The 14,385-nt window shown below is 41.4% G+C and overlaps 1 protein-coding gene across 8 annotated transcripts in view; it reads right to left on the reverse strand.

The window, feature by feature from the left end:
• KDM4C (lysine demethylase 4C) overlaps positions 1 to 14,385 on the reverse strand; it is a 415,179-nt gene that overhangs the window by 363,032 nt on the left and 37,762 nt on the right. For all 8 annotated transcript variants that reach the window (XR_013404839.1, XR_013404840.1, XM_015117703.3 and 5 more), the window contains one exon: positions 2,101 to 2,276. Coding sequence is in view for 6 of the 8 variants with exons in the window: in XM_015117703.3 (XP_014973189.3) it covers positions 2,101 to 2,276 (176 nt within the window). In the remaining 2 variants the exon portion in view is untranslated. The remainder of the gene's footprint in view (positions 1 to 2,100; positions 2,277 to 14,385) is intronic.

A 14,385-nucleotide genomic window follows, 5' to 3' on the forward strand; every position in this document is an offset into this window, starting at 1 on the left:
GAAATTTTAAATAAGCACATATTACTTTTGTAACTGGTAGAAATGTTTCTGACCATTCTTCAAAATCCATCTCAACAGTGCCTACAAAAGGAAATTACCCATTACTTATAAACAACCACAGAAGCCTTGTATTCCTTTGAAACCTCATAGCACTTTGTACCTTTCCTATGGCAGTTATGATAATTATCAAGAGTATTAACCATAGTTTTTAGTGAGTATAATCTGATTACTTTTAAGTACAAATTATCCCTTGAAATATCAAAGGAGCCAAGCAGAGTTATTACTCAATGACCTAACCTATTCGATTAACACTTTAAGAGGGACACTGGAAATGGGTACTAAAACATAGTAACAGAAAACAGTCAATAGTTTATACTCGTAAACAGGTTTAATTGCCTCTGCAATCTTGTTTCAACAGCATTGTACTTATAAAAGAATTCTGGAAGAGTTCGAAAGAAAATGCTTCCAATCTTCGCTGAAAGTTTCATGTTCTCGATTAATAAGATCTGAAAGAATAAAACTCTATTAATACCTACCCTAAAAATTCAAAAGAAATGATTCAAATTATATTAAATATAAAATTTTCAATTTCTCTGGAATAGCCAGAATGTTCCATAGTAGGAATTTAATATGCAGAAATAAGAGTCTTCATGTAGCATCATGTGCTTACAATGTCAAATATAACTTTTTTAAAGGAAGATACCTAAATTCATCCAAAGTCTTAATCTCATTCACACCCATCCAGGGAATTCGGAAACTATGATTTCTGGTTGGTCTTTCAGGTTTTGTTTAATTTTGTTTTTGTTAGATTTATGCTTTGTTCTGGGGCCTTAACTATCATATCAGAATTTTTTAAAAGAAGTTTAGTAATAATTGTGACAATGTTTAAATATACCCACAAATTCATTGACACTCCTCCCTTCAAGAAGTAGAGCTTCATTCTCCTCCCCTTGAGTGGAGGCTACACTTACCAACTGGCTTGGAACAAAAAGAATATGCCAGATGTGACAGTGTGTCACTTCTGAAACAGGGAAAGGAAAAACATGTGGCTTCCTTCTTGCTCGCTCTCTCAGATCACTTGTTCTGGGAGAAGCCAGCTGCCACAACATGAGGAACAGTCCATATGACAAGGAACTGAGGACCCCATCAAAAGCCATGGAAGGGGAGCACTCTTGTAAGAGAATCTTCCAGCCACAATTAAATGCTCAGATGACTGCCAGCCCAGGCAACATCCTAACTGCAACCTCATGAGACCCTGAGGCAGAACTACGTAGCTAAGCCACTCTCAGATTCCTGACCTTCAGAAATTACGGGTTGGTTTAGTAGCTAAGATTTGGGATAATTTTTCTTTTTTTTTTTTTTTTTTTTTTTTGAGACAGAGTTTCGCTCTTGTTGCCCAGGCTGGAGTGCAATACCGCAATCTTGGCTCACCACAACCTCCGCCTCCCGGTTTCAAGCAATTCTGCTGCCTCAGCCTCCTGAGAAGCTGGGATTACAGGCATGCATCAGCCACCACGCACAGCTAATTTTGTATTTTTAGTGGAGACGAGGGTTCTCCATGTTGATCGGGCTGCTCTTGAACTCCCGACCTCAGGAGATCCGCCCGCCTCAGCCTCCCAAAGTGCTAGGATTACAGGCATGAGACACTGCGCCCAGCCAATTTGGGATAATTTGTTACACAACAATAAATAACTAATGCAATGGTGGCCTTTCAAGTCTTTCAAGGTTTGCTTTTAAAAGTACTAATTTTCTAATACATACAAATCATTTAAGGCTTAAACATTACCAAACATACACCAAAAAAACTGCCCGACAAACATGAATCATGTGTAGAATCAAAAACTCATGGCAACTATGGAATAAGAAGTTCCATTTATAGCTACTATGAATGAGATAATAAAAAGCAATTTCTTTAACACTAAGCCAAATGTTTAGGCAACCACCTAAAGAACAGAAAACAGAAACGGTTAAATGAAGGGTGAAAGACATTGCATGGGAGACTCCTGCTTTTCATTTATAAGCTCCTCTGTCTACTTTGTTTCTTAACATATTTACATAAATTTTTGAAGGAAACAGAAATAGCAAACTGATTCTACTCACTTGCCACTGTTGGCCAGCTGCCTGAACTCCTTCACAGTCATTGCTTTTTTCTGGATGTTGTATTGAGTGAACAGTCCTGACTGCCCTGTGACCATCTGCTGAATTGGTGCTGGGATGAGCAAATTATCAATGTCATCATAGCACTGTCTTGGCTTCCACTCCTTAGGAGGAATCACCTAAAAATAAAATAATGAAATAAAATATCATCTTGAAAATACTCCAAGTAATTTAGCTTTTAAGTATTCTGATAAAATACAACTGAAGAATTTCTCAGTCTTTCTATGACAAATGCATAAAAAAATGAATATTTGCAATAAAGCAATATGATTGTTATTCAACAGCAAAATTTATTGAGTACTCACTATCCTAAACACTGTACTTGTATTAAACTCATTTTGAGAAGGTACTATTAACATCTTGATTTTAAAGATATAATTGAAAGACACAAAGAAGTAAAATAATTTGAAGTTAAAATGGCTAAAGACTACTTGAGCTGAGATTCTAATTACTGAGCAGTTACGTTAACCTGCCTCTCAATAGACGAAATTGGCAGGGCACAGTGGCTCACATCTGTAATCCCAGCACTTTGGGAAGCCGAGGCTGGTGGATCACCAGGTCAGGAGTTCAAGACCATCCTGGCTAACATGGTGAAACCCCGTCTCTACTAAAAATACAAAACTTAGCTGGGTGTGGTGGCACGTGCCTGTAGTTCCAGCTACTTGGGAGGCTGAGGCAGAAGAATCGCTTGAACCCAGGAGACAGGGGTTACAGTGAGCCGAGATCACGCCACTGCACTCTAGCCTGGGTGACAGATCGAGATTCTGTCTCAGGGAAAAAAAAAAGATGAAATTATATTTACATAAATAATTTCTTCCCCAAAGAAGTTAATCTTTATTGAATATGATCTAAGTAAGTAGCTATGTGCTGTTTATATTATTATGAGAAAAATAAGTAAAAATATAGTCAACATTATATTCTTTTTTTTTTGAGACAGAGTCTCACTCTGTCACTCAGGCTAGAGTGCAGTGGCACAATCTCGGCTCACTGCAACCTCACCTCCCTGGGTTCAAGCAATTCTTCTGCCTCAGCCTCCCGAGTAGCCAGGATTACAGGTGCCTGCTACTACGCCCAGCTAATTTTGATATTTTTAGTAGAGACGGGGTTTCACCATCTTGGCCAGGGTGGTCTTGAACTCCTGACCTCATGACCCACCCACCTCGGCTTCCCAAAGTGTTGGGATTACAGGCGTGAGCCACTGTGACCAGCCAACATTATATTCTTTATAGACTTCTCACACAATATGGTCATAGCACAGTGGCATGCTAGTAGATGTTTAATAACCAGCTTCCAGAAAGGTGTAGGAAACCTTGATTTGTAGTTGTTACCCGTTTCCATGGTATAATACTCCCACCATGGCCAATCTGAACCTACCAATGTGACATCACTATATATGCGGCTGGGAAGGGATGCGCACTGTTAACTCTGAAATGCCAGTATAAGGTACCTCAGCACACCAGTGTTTGCCTGTAGTTTTTAAGCACTTCATTACCAAGAGTGAAAAGATCCAGAAAACATTAAGACCAAAAATACATATTGATAGGATTTAAAATACAAAAGTACTGGCCAGGCGTGGTGGCTCACACCTATAATCTCAGCACTTTGGGAGGCCAAGATGGTAAACCACTTGAGGCCAGGAGTTCGAGACCCGCCTGGCCAGTATGGTGAAACCCCATCTCTACTAAAATTACAAAAATTATCCTGGCGTGGTGGCAGGCACCTGTAATCCCAGGTACTCAGGAGGCTGAGGCAGGAGAATTGCTTTGAACCTGGGAGATGGAGGCTGCAGTGAGCCAAGATCACACCACTGCACTCTAGCCTGAGTGACAGAGTTAGACTCCGTCTCATAAATAAAATAAAATAACATAAAAATAGAATGTATAACATCATAAAATCACGATCTATGGTTGGAACTTTTCTTTTTTATTTTTTGGGGGTTTTTTTGGGTTTTGTTTTTGTTTTTTTTTGAGAGAGAGTTTCACTCTTGTTGCCCAGGCTGGAATGCAATGGCGTGATCTTGGCTCACCGCAACCTCCACCTCCTGGGTTCAAGCGATTCTCCTGCTTCAGCCTCCCGAGGGGCTGGGATTACAGGCATGTGCCACCACGCCCAGCTAATTTTTTTTTTTTTTTTTTTTTTCAGTAGAGACAGGATTTCTCCATGTTAGTCAGGCTGGTCTCGAACTCCTGAGCTCAACTGATCCACCCGCCTCAGCCTCCCAAAGTGCTGGGATTACAGGCGTGAGCCACTGCACCTGGCCACTTTACCACCTTCAGAAGTCGTTTTAATTTTTTTAAAACAATCTTTTTTTTTGTTTTGAGACAGAGTTTCGCTCTTGTTGCCCAGGGTGGAGTCCAACGGCGCAATCTCAGCTCACCGCAACCTCCGCCTCCCAGGGCCAAGGAATTCTCCTGCCTCAGCCTCCCGAGCAGCTGGGACTACAGGGGCGCACCATCACGCCAGCTAATTTTTATATTTTTAGTAGCACGGCGTTTCACCATGTTGGCCAGGATGGTCTCGATCTCCTGACCTTGTGATCTGCCCACCTCGGCCTCCCAAAGTGTTGGGATTACAGGCGTGAGCCACCGCACCTGGCCTAAAACAATCTTTTTAAGGTTTCCTATTGAAAAACATAGCACACATGTAGAAAATGCATAATCACAAGCATACAGCTCTGTGAATTATTACAAAGCAAACACCAAAGGACCCACTGCCCAGTTGTAAGGGGCAAGATATTGCTGGCACAACACAAGCCCTCCAAGCGCCCTTTTCCAACTACATCTTCCCTATTGCCCAAGAGGTAACCACAATTATGGTGTTTACGGCAATCATTTCATTGCCGGGCTTTAGTCTTATGCTTCTATATGCATACCTATTCACCAGTTTTGCAAATGTATAAAAATGCAATCCTACAGTATACACTATTTGAGGTTTATCTTTTATACTTCACTCATACTTTGTGAGATTTAAATATAATGGTCTAGGTCAGGCACGGTAGCTCACTCCTGTAATCTCAGCACTTTGGGAGGCCAAGGTAGACAGATCACCTGAGGTCAGAAGTTTAAGAACAGCCTGGCCAACATGGTGAAACCCTGTCTCTACTAAAAATACAAAAATTAGCCAGGCGTGGTGGTCGATGCCTGTAATCCCAGCTCCTCCATAGGCTGAGGCAGGGTGAATCATTGCAGTGAGCTGAGATCGCACCACTGCACTACAGCCTGGGTGACAGAGTGAGACTCTGTCTCTAAATAAATAAACAAACAAACGGCCTATGTAGCTGAAGCTCATTGATTTTCATTACTACTCAGTATTTTTTCTTATAAATATTTATGTATTTATAAACTGATAACCACTGATGGTCATGTGGCTTTTTCTAATTATTGGCTACTGCAAATAATGCTATTAATATTCTTATACAGATATTCTAGTGCATATATGCACATGGGTCTCCACAATATCCATGCATACACAGATACCTCTAAGAATGAAATTACTGACACATAGGATACATGTAGTTCAAATTTAATAGATATTGCCAACTGTTGCCAAAGTGGTGGTACCAATATGCACTCCCAAGTGCAACATATGAGAGTTCCCATTCCTCCACATCTCCATCATCACCTAATACTGTCCATCATTTAACTTTTAGTCTTTCTGGTAGGTGTACAGTGGTACTCAACTGTGAATTTTGTTTGTATTTTCCGAAAAACTGAAGAAAGAAACCTCCTCATACATATGTTTACTGATCTTACTGATACTCTTTTTTTTTTTTTTTCTTTTTTTGAGACAAAGTTTCTCTTTTGTTCCCTAGGCTGGAGGGCAATGGTATGATCTCAGCTCACTGCAACCTCCACCTCCTGGGTTCAAGCAATTCTCCTGCCTCAGCCTCCATACTGGCTGGAATTACAGGTGCCTGCCACCATGCCCAGCTAATTTTTTGCATTTTCAGTAGAGACAGGGTTTCACTGTTGGCCAGGCTGGTCTTGAACTCCTGACCTCAGGTGATCCACCCGCCTCAGCCTCCCAAAGTGCTGAGATTACAGGCGTGAGCCACAGTGCCCAGCTCACTGATACTCTCTTTTATAAAGTACTTATTCAAGTCTCTTTACCATTTTACTATTTCATTGTTGGGTTTTTTCTTATTAATGTATAGGAGTCTTTTATATATTATTTTATATATCCAAGGAGAATACTCTTGGATGTGTATGTGTGTATGTAGGTATATACACAGAGAGAGAGAGAGAGAGAGAGAGAGAGAGAGAGAGAGACAGACAGACAGACAGAGAGAAAGCATGCGTACACAAGAGCATGTAAATATCTTCTCTTATCCTGTAACTTGCCCTCCAATCTTTTTTTCAAGAGACAAAGTCTGGCTCTGTCACCCACGCTGGAGTACAATGGCACGAGGTTAACTCACTGTAACCTCAAACTCCTGTGCTCAAACGATCCTCTCACCTCAGTTTCCCTGAGTAGCTGGGACTACAGGTGTGCAACCACCACACCTGGCTAATTTTTTAATTTTCTGTAGAGACAGCGTTTTGCTATGTTGCCCAGGCTTGTATGGGCTTTTATGTTATCTTTTGATAAACACCAATTCTTAATTTTAATGTAATCCAACTTTTCACATTTGCCTTTATAGGTACTGCTATAATCTTCAGTTCAAAAAAATATTTCCCTACTCAAGGACACAAAAATGGTCTACTTTATATTCTAAGAGTGTTAAAGTTTTGTCTTTCACATTTAGATATAAATGTACCTATAACTGTGAAACTCAAGTCAAGCTTCATCAGATAAAGAAACTTGGGGTCAGGAGATGAGTAACTTGGCCAATGCTATACAGCTTATAAGTGAGAGTTATTAGCTCAAAAAAAACAAAATCACTTCACAGTGAGCTGTCAATTTTACCTTAATTTTCATCAGCAATATAAGGATACTACATATTTTATATCCTCCAAGGTATGTTTGTTTAAAATGAGAATACTGTCCAGGCACGGTGGCTCAGGCATGTAATCCCAACACTTCGGGAGGCCAAGTCGGGAGGAAGACTTAAGCTCAGGAGTTCGAGACAAGCCTGGGCAAAATGGCAAAAGCTCATCTCTACAAAAAAATACAAAAATTAGCCAGGTGTGGTGGCACACGCCTACAGTCCTAGCTACTCGGGAGGCTGAGGTGGGAGGACTGCTTGAGCCTGGGAGGTCAAGGCTGCACTGAGTCAAGATCACACCACTGCACTCCAGCCTGGGTGACAGAACAACACCCTGTCTCAAAAAAACTAAATAAAAATAAATAAAATGGATACATATATATTCATAGTATATGTTACTGAAATCACACCCTCATTATTTTATTTAACTTTTTTTTTTTTTGAGACAGGGACTCTGTTGCCCAGGCTGGAGTACAGTGGCATGATCACAGCTCACTGCAGCCTGGACCTCTCAGGCTCAAGCAATCCTCCCACCTCAGCCTCCCAAGTAGCTGGGACTATAGGCACATAGCCCTACACTCAGTTATTTTTTTGTTTGTTTGTTTCTTTGTTTGCTTTTTGAGATAGAGTCTCACTCTGTTGCCCAGGCTAGAGTGCAATGGAGCAATCTCAGCTCACTGCAACCTCAGCCTCTCAGGTTCAAGTGATTCTCATGTCCCAGCATCCCGAGGAGCTGGGATTACAAATGTGTACCACCACGCCCAACTAATATTTGTATTTTTAGTAGAGACAGGGTTTTGCCATTTTGGCTAGGCTGGTCTCAAACTCCTGGCCTCAAGTGATCCACCCACCTCAGCCTTTCAAAGTGCTGGGATTACAGGCGTGAGTCACCGTGGCAGGCTTTTTTTTTTTTTTTTTTTTTTTTTTTTTTTTTTTGTAAATATGTGGTCTTACTATGTTGCCAGGGCTGGTGTCGAACTCATGGGCTCAAGCAAGTCTCCCACCTTGGCCTCCCAAAGTGCTGGGATTACAGGCGTGAGCCACCATGCCAGCGACACTCAATATTTGAAAAGAATATGATCAGACTATATGAATATGGTTAACCTTACTACATTGTCTTGATGACATATTGAAAGGCGATGGGCACTGTATTTAAGAACGTTATAAAAACTAACTTTCTTCCTCAGAAATAAGCCAGAATAATAAAAAAAAAAATGAACATAGATTTATTCAGGCTCTTCACTAGCAATAAAGATGTCCACAATCAAAATTAATATTATGTGTAGAATTAAATATGTTTTTGTCTTAAAAAGAAAAAGGCAGTTGCTTGCCTATAAAATATTTTGTAGCAGTTTTCTAAAGAAAGAGAAGCAAGGCATACAATAAACTTACAAAAACCCAAATATTGCCTTGTGCTTTTGTGTACAAGTTCATTTAATTTCAATTAAAGAGTTCGAATGGAATATATTTTCAGAAGTTCAGGTCTGTAACAAAAATCTTATTTTAACTATAATTTGAAATCCTAAGACATCAGATTTTCTTGCATAGGGAAACACAACATACTGAGGTCTTTAAAAGATTCCAAAGTTAAATCTTTATGTTTAGTTAATCTAAATGAGGGAAAGCCATTCCTCCTGAAGTTCACCTTCCTGATTATATCAAAATAGAATATAACTTCTCTTATCACCATCCCCGTAAACTCAGCCTGGCCCCTATTCCCTGTGGGAAATTTTCTGCTAAAATGTGCATTTGCACTACTTGTCTTGAAATAAATTGCAATTTCTACCATCTACTTAGTGAGGAAGGAGGAGGAAGGGAAAGAGTGGTGCTTCTTACAATCTTTCTTCACCTTGTGGGCAAAGATAGCTATTTGCACTCTCTTGGCTGTTCATAAAACTATATGATATGCATAAGCTACGGTCCAGGTCAATCTATGTTCAGATTTCTGTTGGGAACAAATTTCACCCACTTCATATATAAAAAAGGTTCATCATAATCTCCTTCCACAAAAACACTACAAGTTTCACATTGGAAGAGACTGTCACTTCTTTTCATTTTCCCAACCTGACCATCAACTCTGTAGACAGTCACAGTGTCAAACCTTCCACTCAAAAAATAAACGTTAAATCTAAAGCATGAATCTAAAAAATGGGGAAGAGAAAAACCAAGACCGACTGTCATCTGAGGCTACAGTCACTACTATTGGACCTACTCAACCAATTTACTCAAATCATAAATTAAGACCAATTCATTAAATGTTGTCAATAGTGGCTTAACGGGCCGGGCACAGTGGCTCATGCCTGTAATCCCAGCACTGTGGGAGGCCAAAGTGGGAGGATCACTTGAGCTCAGGAGTTCAAGACCAGTCTGGGTAACACAGTAGACTCCATCTCTACAAAAAATTTTTTTTAAAAAATCACCCAGGCATGGGTAGTCCCAGCTACATGGGAGGCTGAGTTCCAGCTACTTGACAGGCTACTTGCTTGAGCGTGGGAGGTCAAGGCTGCAGTGAGCCATGATCACACCATCCAGCCTGAGTAATAGGAAAAGATCCTGTCTCAAATAAAAAAAAAAAATAGGGCATTAACAAAGAACATCATGGGTGGCTCGGTTCCCCAGGACTAGCCCCCAAAGCAAACCAGCTTCATTAATGCAGTCTTGATTTTTATAATATGATTTGATTTGGTACAGTTTTATACATTTGCTACTATTGCAACTTCCAGAACAAGAGGGAAAGTAGGTAAAACTGAGCTTATGTGACTTGACGTCAAACATGGCAAAAATGATTTGAAATAGTTTGTTGTATTCCTAATAATGAGTAATAGGAAATTATCACAGGATTGAATAAATGAATGTCTCCAACTTTGTCAATGAGTCTCAATTTTAAAAAAGAGGCACGGTCTGGACTCAGGTGTGTTTTGTAATCATAGTTCTCATTAACTTTATTCTGTTACACAATGCAGACAGCGACGCAGGTGTGCTCTGTGTGCATGCAGCTCCCTTGTGAGGGTAGCTGCTGTTTCCTCTTCTAAAGTTACTGAACGTGCCACCCTACCACAGGACACTCTACTAATCTCAGTGGAACACAGTACATGTTTTCCAGAAACAAAAGTGGGAGAGAACAACAGGACAAAGGGCTGCATTCAGAGCCCAGAGAAGAGAAGAGATGGTTATCCCTAACCTCTGCCCTCTGCCTCCTGGGTTCAAGCGATTCTCCTGGCTCAGCCTCCAGAGCAGCTGGGACTACAGGCACCCACCACCACGCATGGCTAAAATTTGTATTTTTGGTAGAGATGGGGTTTCACCATGTTGGCCATCCTGACCTTAAGTGATCCGCCTGCCCTGGCCTCCCAAAGTGCTGGGATTACAGGCGTGAGCCCCACACCCAGCCCAAATGAGATTTTTTTTTGTTGATGAGCTAACCCAATAAAGAAGTTAAACTAAGGATAGGTCATCTGAGAAAGTCATTAAAAAGCTTTAGTTTCCCTTTGTTTTCTCTTTATCTTGTTTCCTCTCTCTCTCACCCACCCCTAATTAATTTTCACTCAACTTAATATTCCCAAATTTTTAAAGTTTTCTAGGAAGGGGCCAGGAGTAGTGGTTCATGCCTATAATCCCAGCACTTTGGGAGGCCAAAACAGGCAGATCACTTGAGCCCAGGTGTTTGAGACCAGCCTAGGTAACATGGTGAAACCCTGGCTCTACAAAAAATACAAAAATTAGCCAGGCATGGTGGTGCCCACCTGTAATCCCAGCTAATTGCAGGGTTGAGGGAGAGGGATCGCTTGAACCTGGGAGGTTGAGACTGCAGTGAGTTAATAAGATGCCACTGTACTTGGGTGACAAAATGAGACTCTTCCATCAAAAAAGAGAATAACGAAACAATTTTCTAGGAAGGGCATGAACTTTAACAAGATACATGTCTGGGCACAGTGGCTCACGCCCAAAATCCCAGGACTTTGGGAGGCCAAGGCAGGCAGATCACTTGATGTCAGGAGTTCGAGACCAGCCTGGTCAACATGGTGAAACCCTGTCGCTACTAAAAATACAAAAATTATCCGGGCATGGTGGTACATGCCTGTCATCTCAGCTACTCAGGAGGCTGAGGCAGGAGAATTGCTTGAAACTGGGAGGCAGAGGTTACAGTGAGCTGAGATCACGCCTCTGCACTCCAGCCTGGGCGACAGAGCGAGACTCCACCTCAAAAAAAAAAGAACAACAAAAAAAAAAACACACACACACACAACCTAATTACAGACCTCAGGGTACAGATACCAGAAACAGTAAAGTAGTGGGTTACAAGTAGCATCAGGTTCATTTGCAGGAGGAGTGGAACACCAATCCCAATAGTTCCAGAAGTTCTCTCCTCAACTATCTTCTGTTTTCCATGCTATCTGACCTCCACAGCTGGGGATTTCAAGGAGAACACTTTACCTAAGTGCAACTGAGTGGTTCAGCCCGGCAGCAGGCTCTGTCAGGGCTCACGGATTTATGCAGTGATATTGACAAGTCTACAGAAACCCAGATTATAAATTTAACATTTAGAACAATTGTGGGGAAAAGAAAGAGATCAGCCTGTTACTGTGTCTATATAGAAAGAAGCAGACATAAGAGACTCCATTTGGTTCTGTATTTGAGATGCTGTTAATCTGTGACCCTACCCCCAACCTTGTCCTTGCAAGAGACATGTGCTGTGGTGACTCAAGGTTTAATGGATTTGGGGCTGTGCAGGATGTGTCTTTGTTAAACAAGTGCCTGAAGGCAGCTTGCTGGTTAAAAGTCATCACCATTCTCTTAATTTCAACTACCCAGGGACACGTACACGGCCTTCTGGTGGCAAGGACCTCTGCCTAGGAAAGCTAGGTATTGTCCAAGGTTTCTCCCCATGTGATAGGCTGAAACAATGCTGCTAAAAGGTTTATGGAGATGTTTGCATATGCATCTCAAGGCACAGCATTTTCCTTTAAACTTATTCATGTCACAGAGATTTTTGTTCATATGTCTTACTGCTGATTTTCTCCCTACAATGATCCCATTGTCCAGCCATTCCCTTATCTTTAAGATGGTAAAGATAATTATCAATAAATACTAAGGGAACTCAGAGACCGTAGCCACGTGGGTCCTCTGTAAGCTGAGCGCCGGTCCCCTGGGCCCACTTTTTCTTTCTCTATACTTTGTCTCTGTGTCTCATTTCTTTTCTCAAGTCTCTCGTTCCACCTAACGAGAAATGCCCACAGGTGTGGAGGGGCAGGCCACCCCTTCAAACAATAATAAATTGAAATAAATGAAATAAAACATATTCTTCCATGGGAAATTTTTAAATTAAAATAGATTTACATTATAGAAGGGACACACAAACCATCTCAAGTTGGACGATGAATTATATTATATAATGGATCTCTCTCTTTCAAAGATCTTACTTTGGACCTATGCAACCAAATGTGCGATGCAGTCCTCAGTACCTCACTGACTCTGGGCGTGTCACTTATACCCACAAGGCTTAAGTTGTTATCTTTTTTTTTTTTTTTTAAAAGAATATTATTGGCCGGGCGCGGTGGCTCAAGCCTGTAATCCCAGCACTTTGGGAGGCCGAGACGGGTGGATCACGAGGTCAGGAGATCGAGACCATCCTGGCTAACACGGTGAAACCCCGTCTCTACTAAGAAATACAAAAAACTAGCCGGGCGAGGCCTGTAGTCCCAGCTACTGGGGAGGCTGAGGCCGGAGAATGGCGTGAACCCGGGAGGCGGAGCTTGCAGTGAGCTGAGATCCGGCCACTGCACTCCAGCCTGGGCTACAGAGCGAGACTCCGTCTCAAAAAAAAAAAAAAAAAAAAAAAAGAATATTATTTGGCACCTGTAAGAACAGGATGATTATTTTCAAACATATCCAGACCAAAGACAACTTCTCCCATCTTCACTGGTCTGGGTCACCACTGGCTCCTCACTAGATAAATACAACCATCCCAGACAAGGTGCTTTATTTGTGCTCTGCCCCCACAACACCAAATTCATTCTTCACATAGGAGCCAGTGTGACCTTTTCAAAATAATGTCCCAAAAATAGCAAAAGAAAGAAACAAACAGCCACCATATCTTCCTCTCCCACTTTAAACCTGTCAGTGCTTCCGTCTACACTTAAAATCCCAAATGCCTTACTATGGCCGGGCAAGTCCACTGCCCACCTGCCTATTCCTCCCAGCCACTAAGTACAGGTCAGCCTTCAGGCCTCTGGACTTGCTATTCTTTCTGCCCCCATATCTTGAAAAGGCTGGTTTCTTTTTATCCTTTGGATCTGTGCTTAAATGTCCTTATTTCATCATTCTAAGATGCTACCACTACAATGTAAGTAAGCTCCATGGGGGCAGGAACATTGTATGTTCTGCTCTACCACATCCCTACCTCTAGCACCTGGCATAGTGTCTGGCACATAGCAGGCACTCTCCACATTTGGTGAACAAATAAGCAGAAAGAAAAGAGAATTGGCAAATGTAGAGAGAGAATCAAGTCAGTTTGTGGTCGCCTATGGGCTAGGGGTGATAGCAGGGAATCAGGAATGACTGCTTAATGCATATGAAGTTTCTTTGGGAGATGATGAGAATGTTATAGAATTCAATAGAGGTGATGGTTGCACAATTCTGTGAATATACTCAAAACCACTGAATTGCACACTTTAAACTGCTGCATTATATGGCATTATTATATGATAAAATATATCAATAAGTATTATATGGGGAAAAAAAAAGGCCGGGCATGGTGGCTCACACCTTTAATCCCCGCACTTTGGGAGGCCAAGGCAGATGGATCACCTGAGGTCAGGCATTCAAGACCAGACAGGCCAACATGGTGAAACCTTGTCTCAACTAAAAATACAAAAAAATTAGTGGGGCATGGTGGCAGGTGCCTGTAATCCCAGCTACTTCAGGAGGCTGAGGCAGGAGAATCACTTGAATCCAGGAGGTGGAGACTGCAGTGAGCCGAGATCACGCCATTGCACTCCAGCCTGGGTGACAAGAGTGAAACTCTGTCTCAAAAAAAAAAGAAAGAAAATTTAAAAAATAATAGAAGGAAAGAAGAAGGAAAGGAGAGAGAAACTGTGGTTAGGCTTCAGGTTAATAATTGTTGTCTACAAAGAAACAAACAAAAAATATGAATACGCTCACACCTCTGAAACCCATACATGGATCTCCTTGGTTTCCACGAGCCACCCTTGGTTGGTTTTGATTTTTCTTTTTAAGCCTTAGAAGACAATCTAGTATGAATAGTTATACTTAAAGAAAAATAAGATAATTACTATTTGAAGAAA

This window comes from Macaca mulatta, chromosome 15 (assembly GCF_049350105.2).
Source record: "Macaca mulatta isolate MMU2019108-1 chromosome 15, T2T-MMU8v2.0, whole genome shotgun sequence".
Taxonomy (NCBI): Eukaryota; Metazoa; Chordata; class Mammalia; order Primates; family Cercopithecidae; genus Macaca; species Macaca mulatta.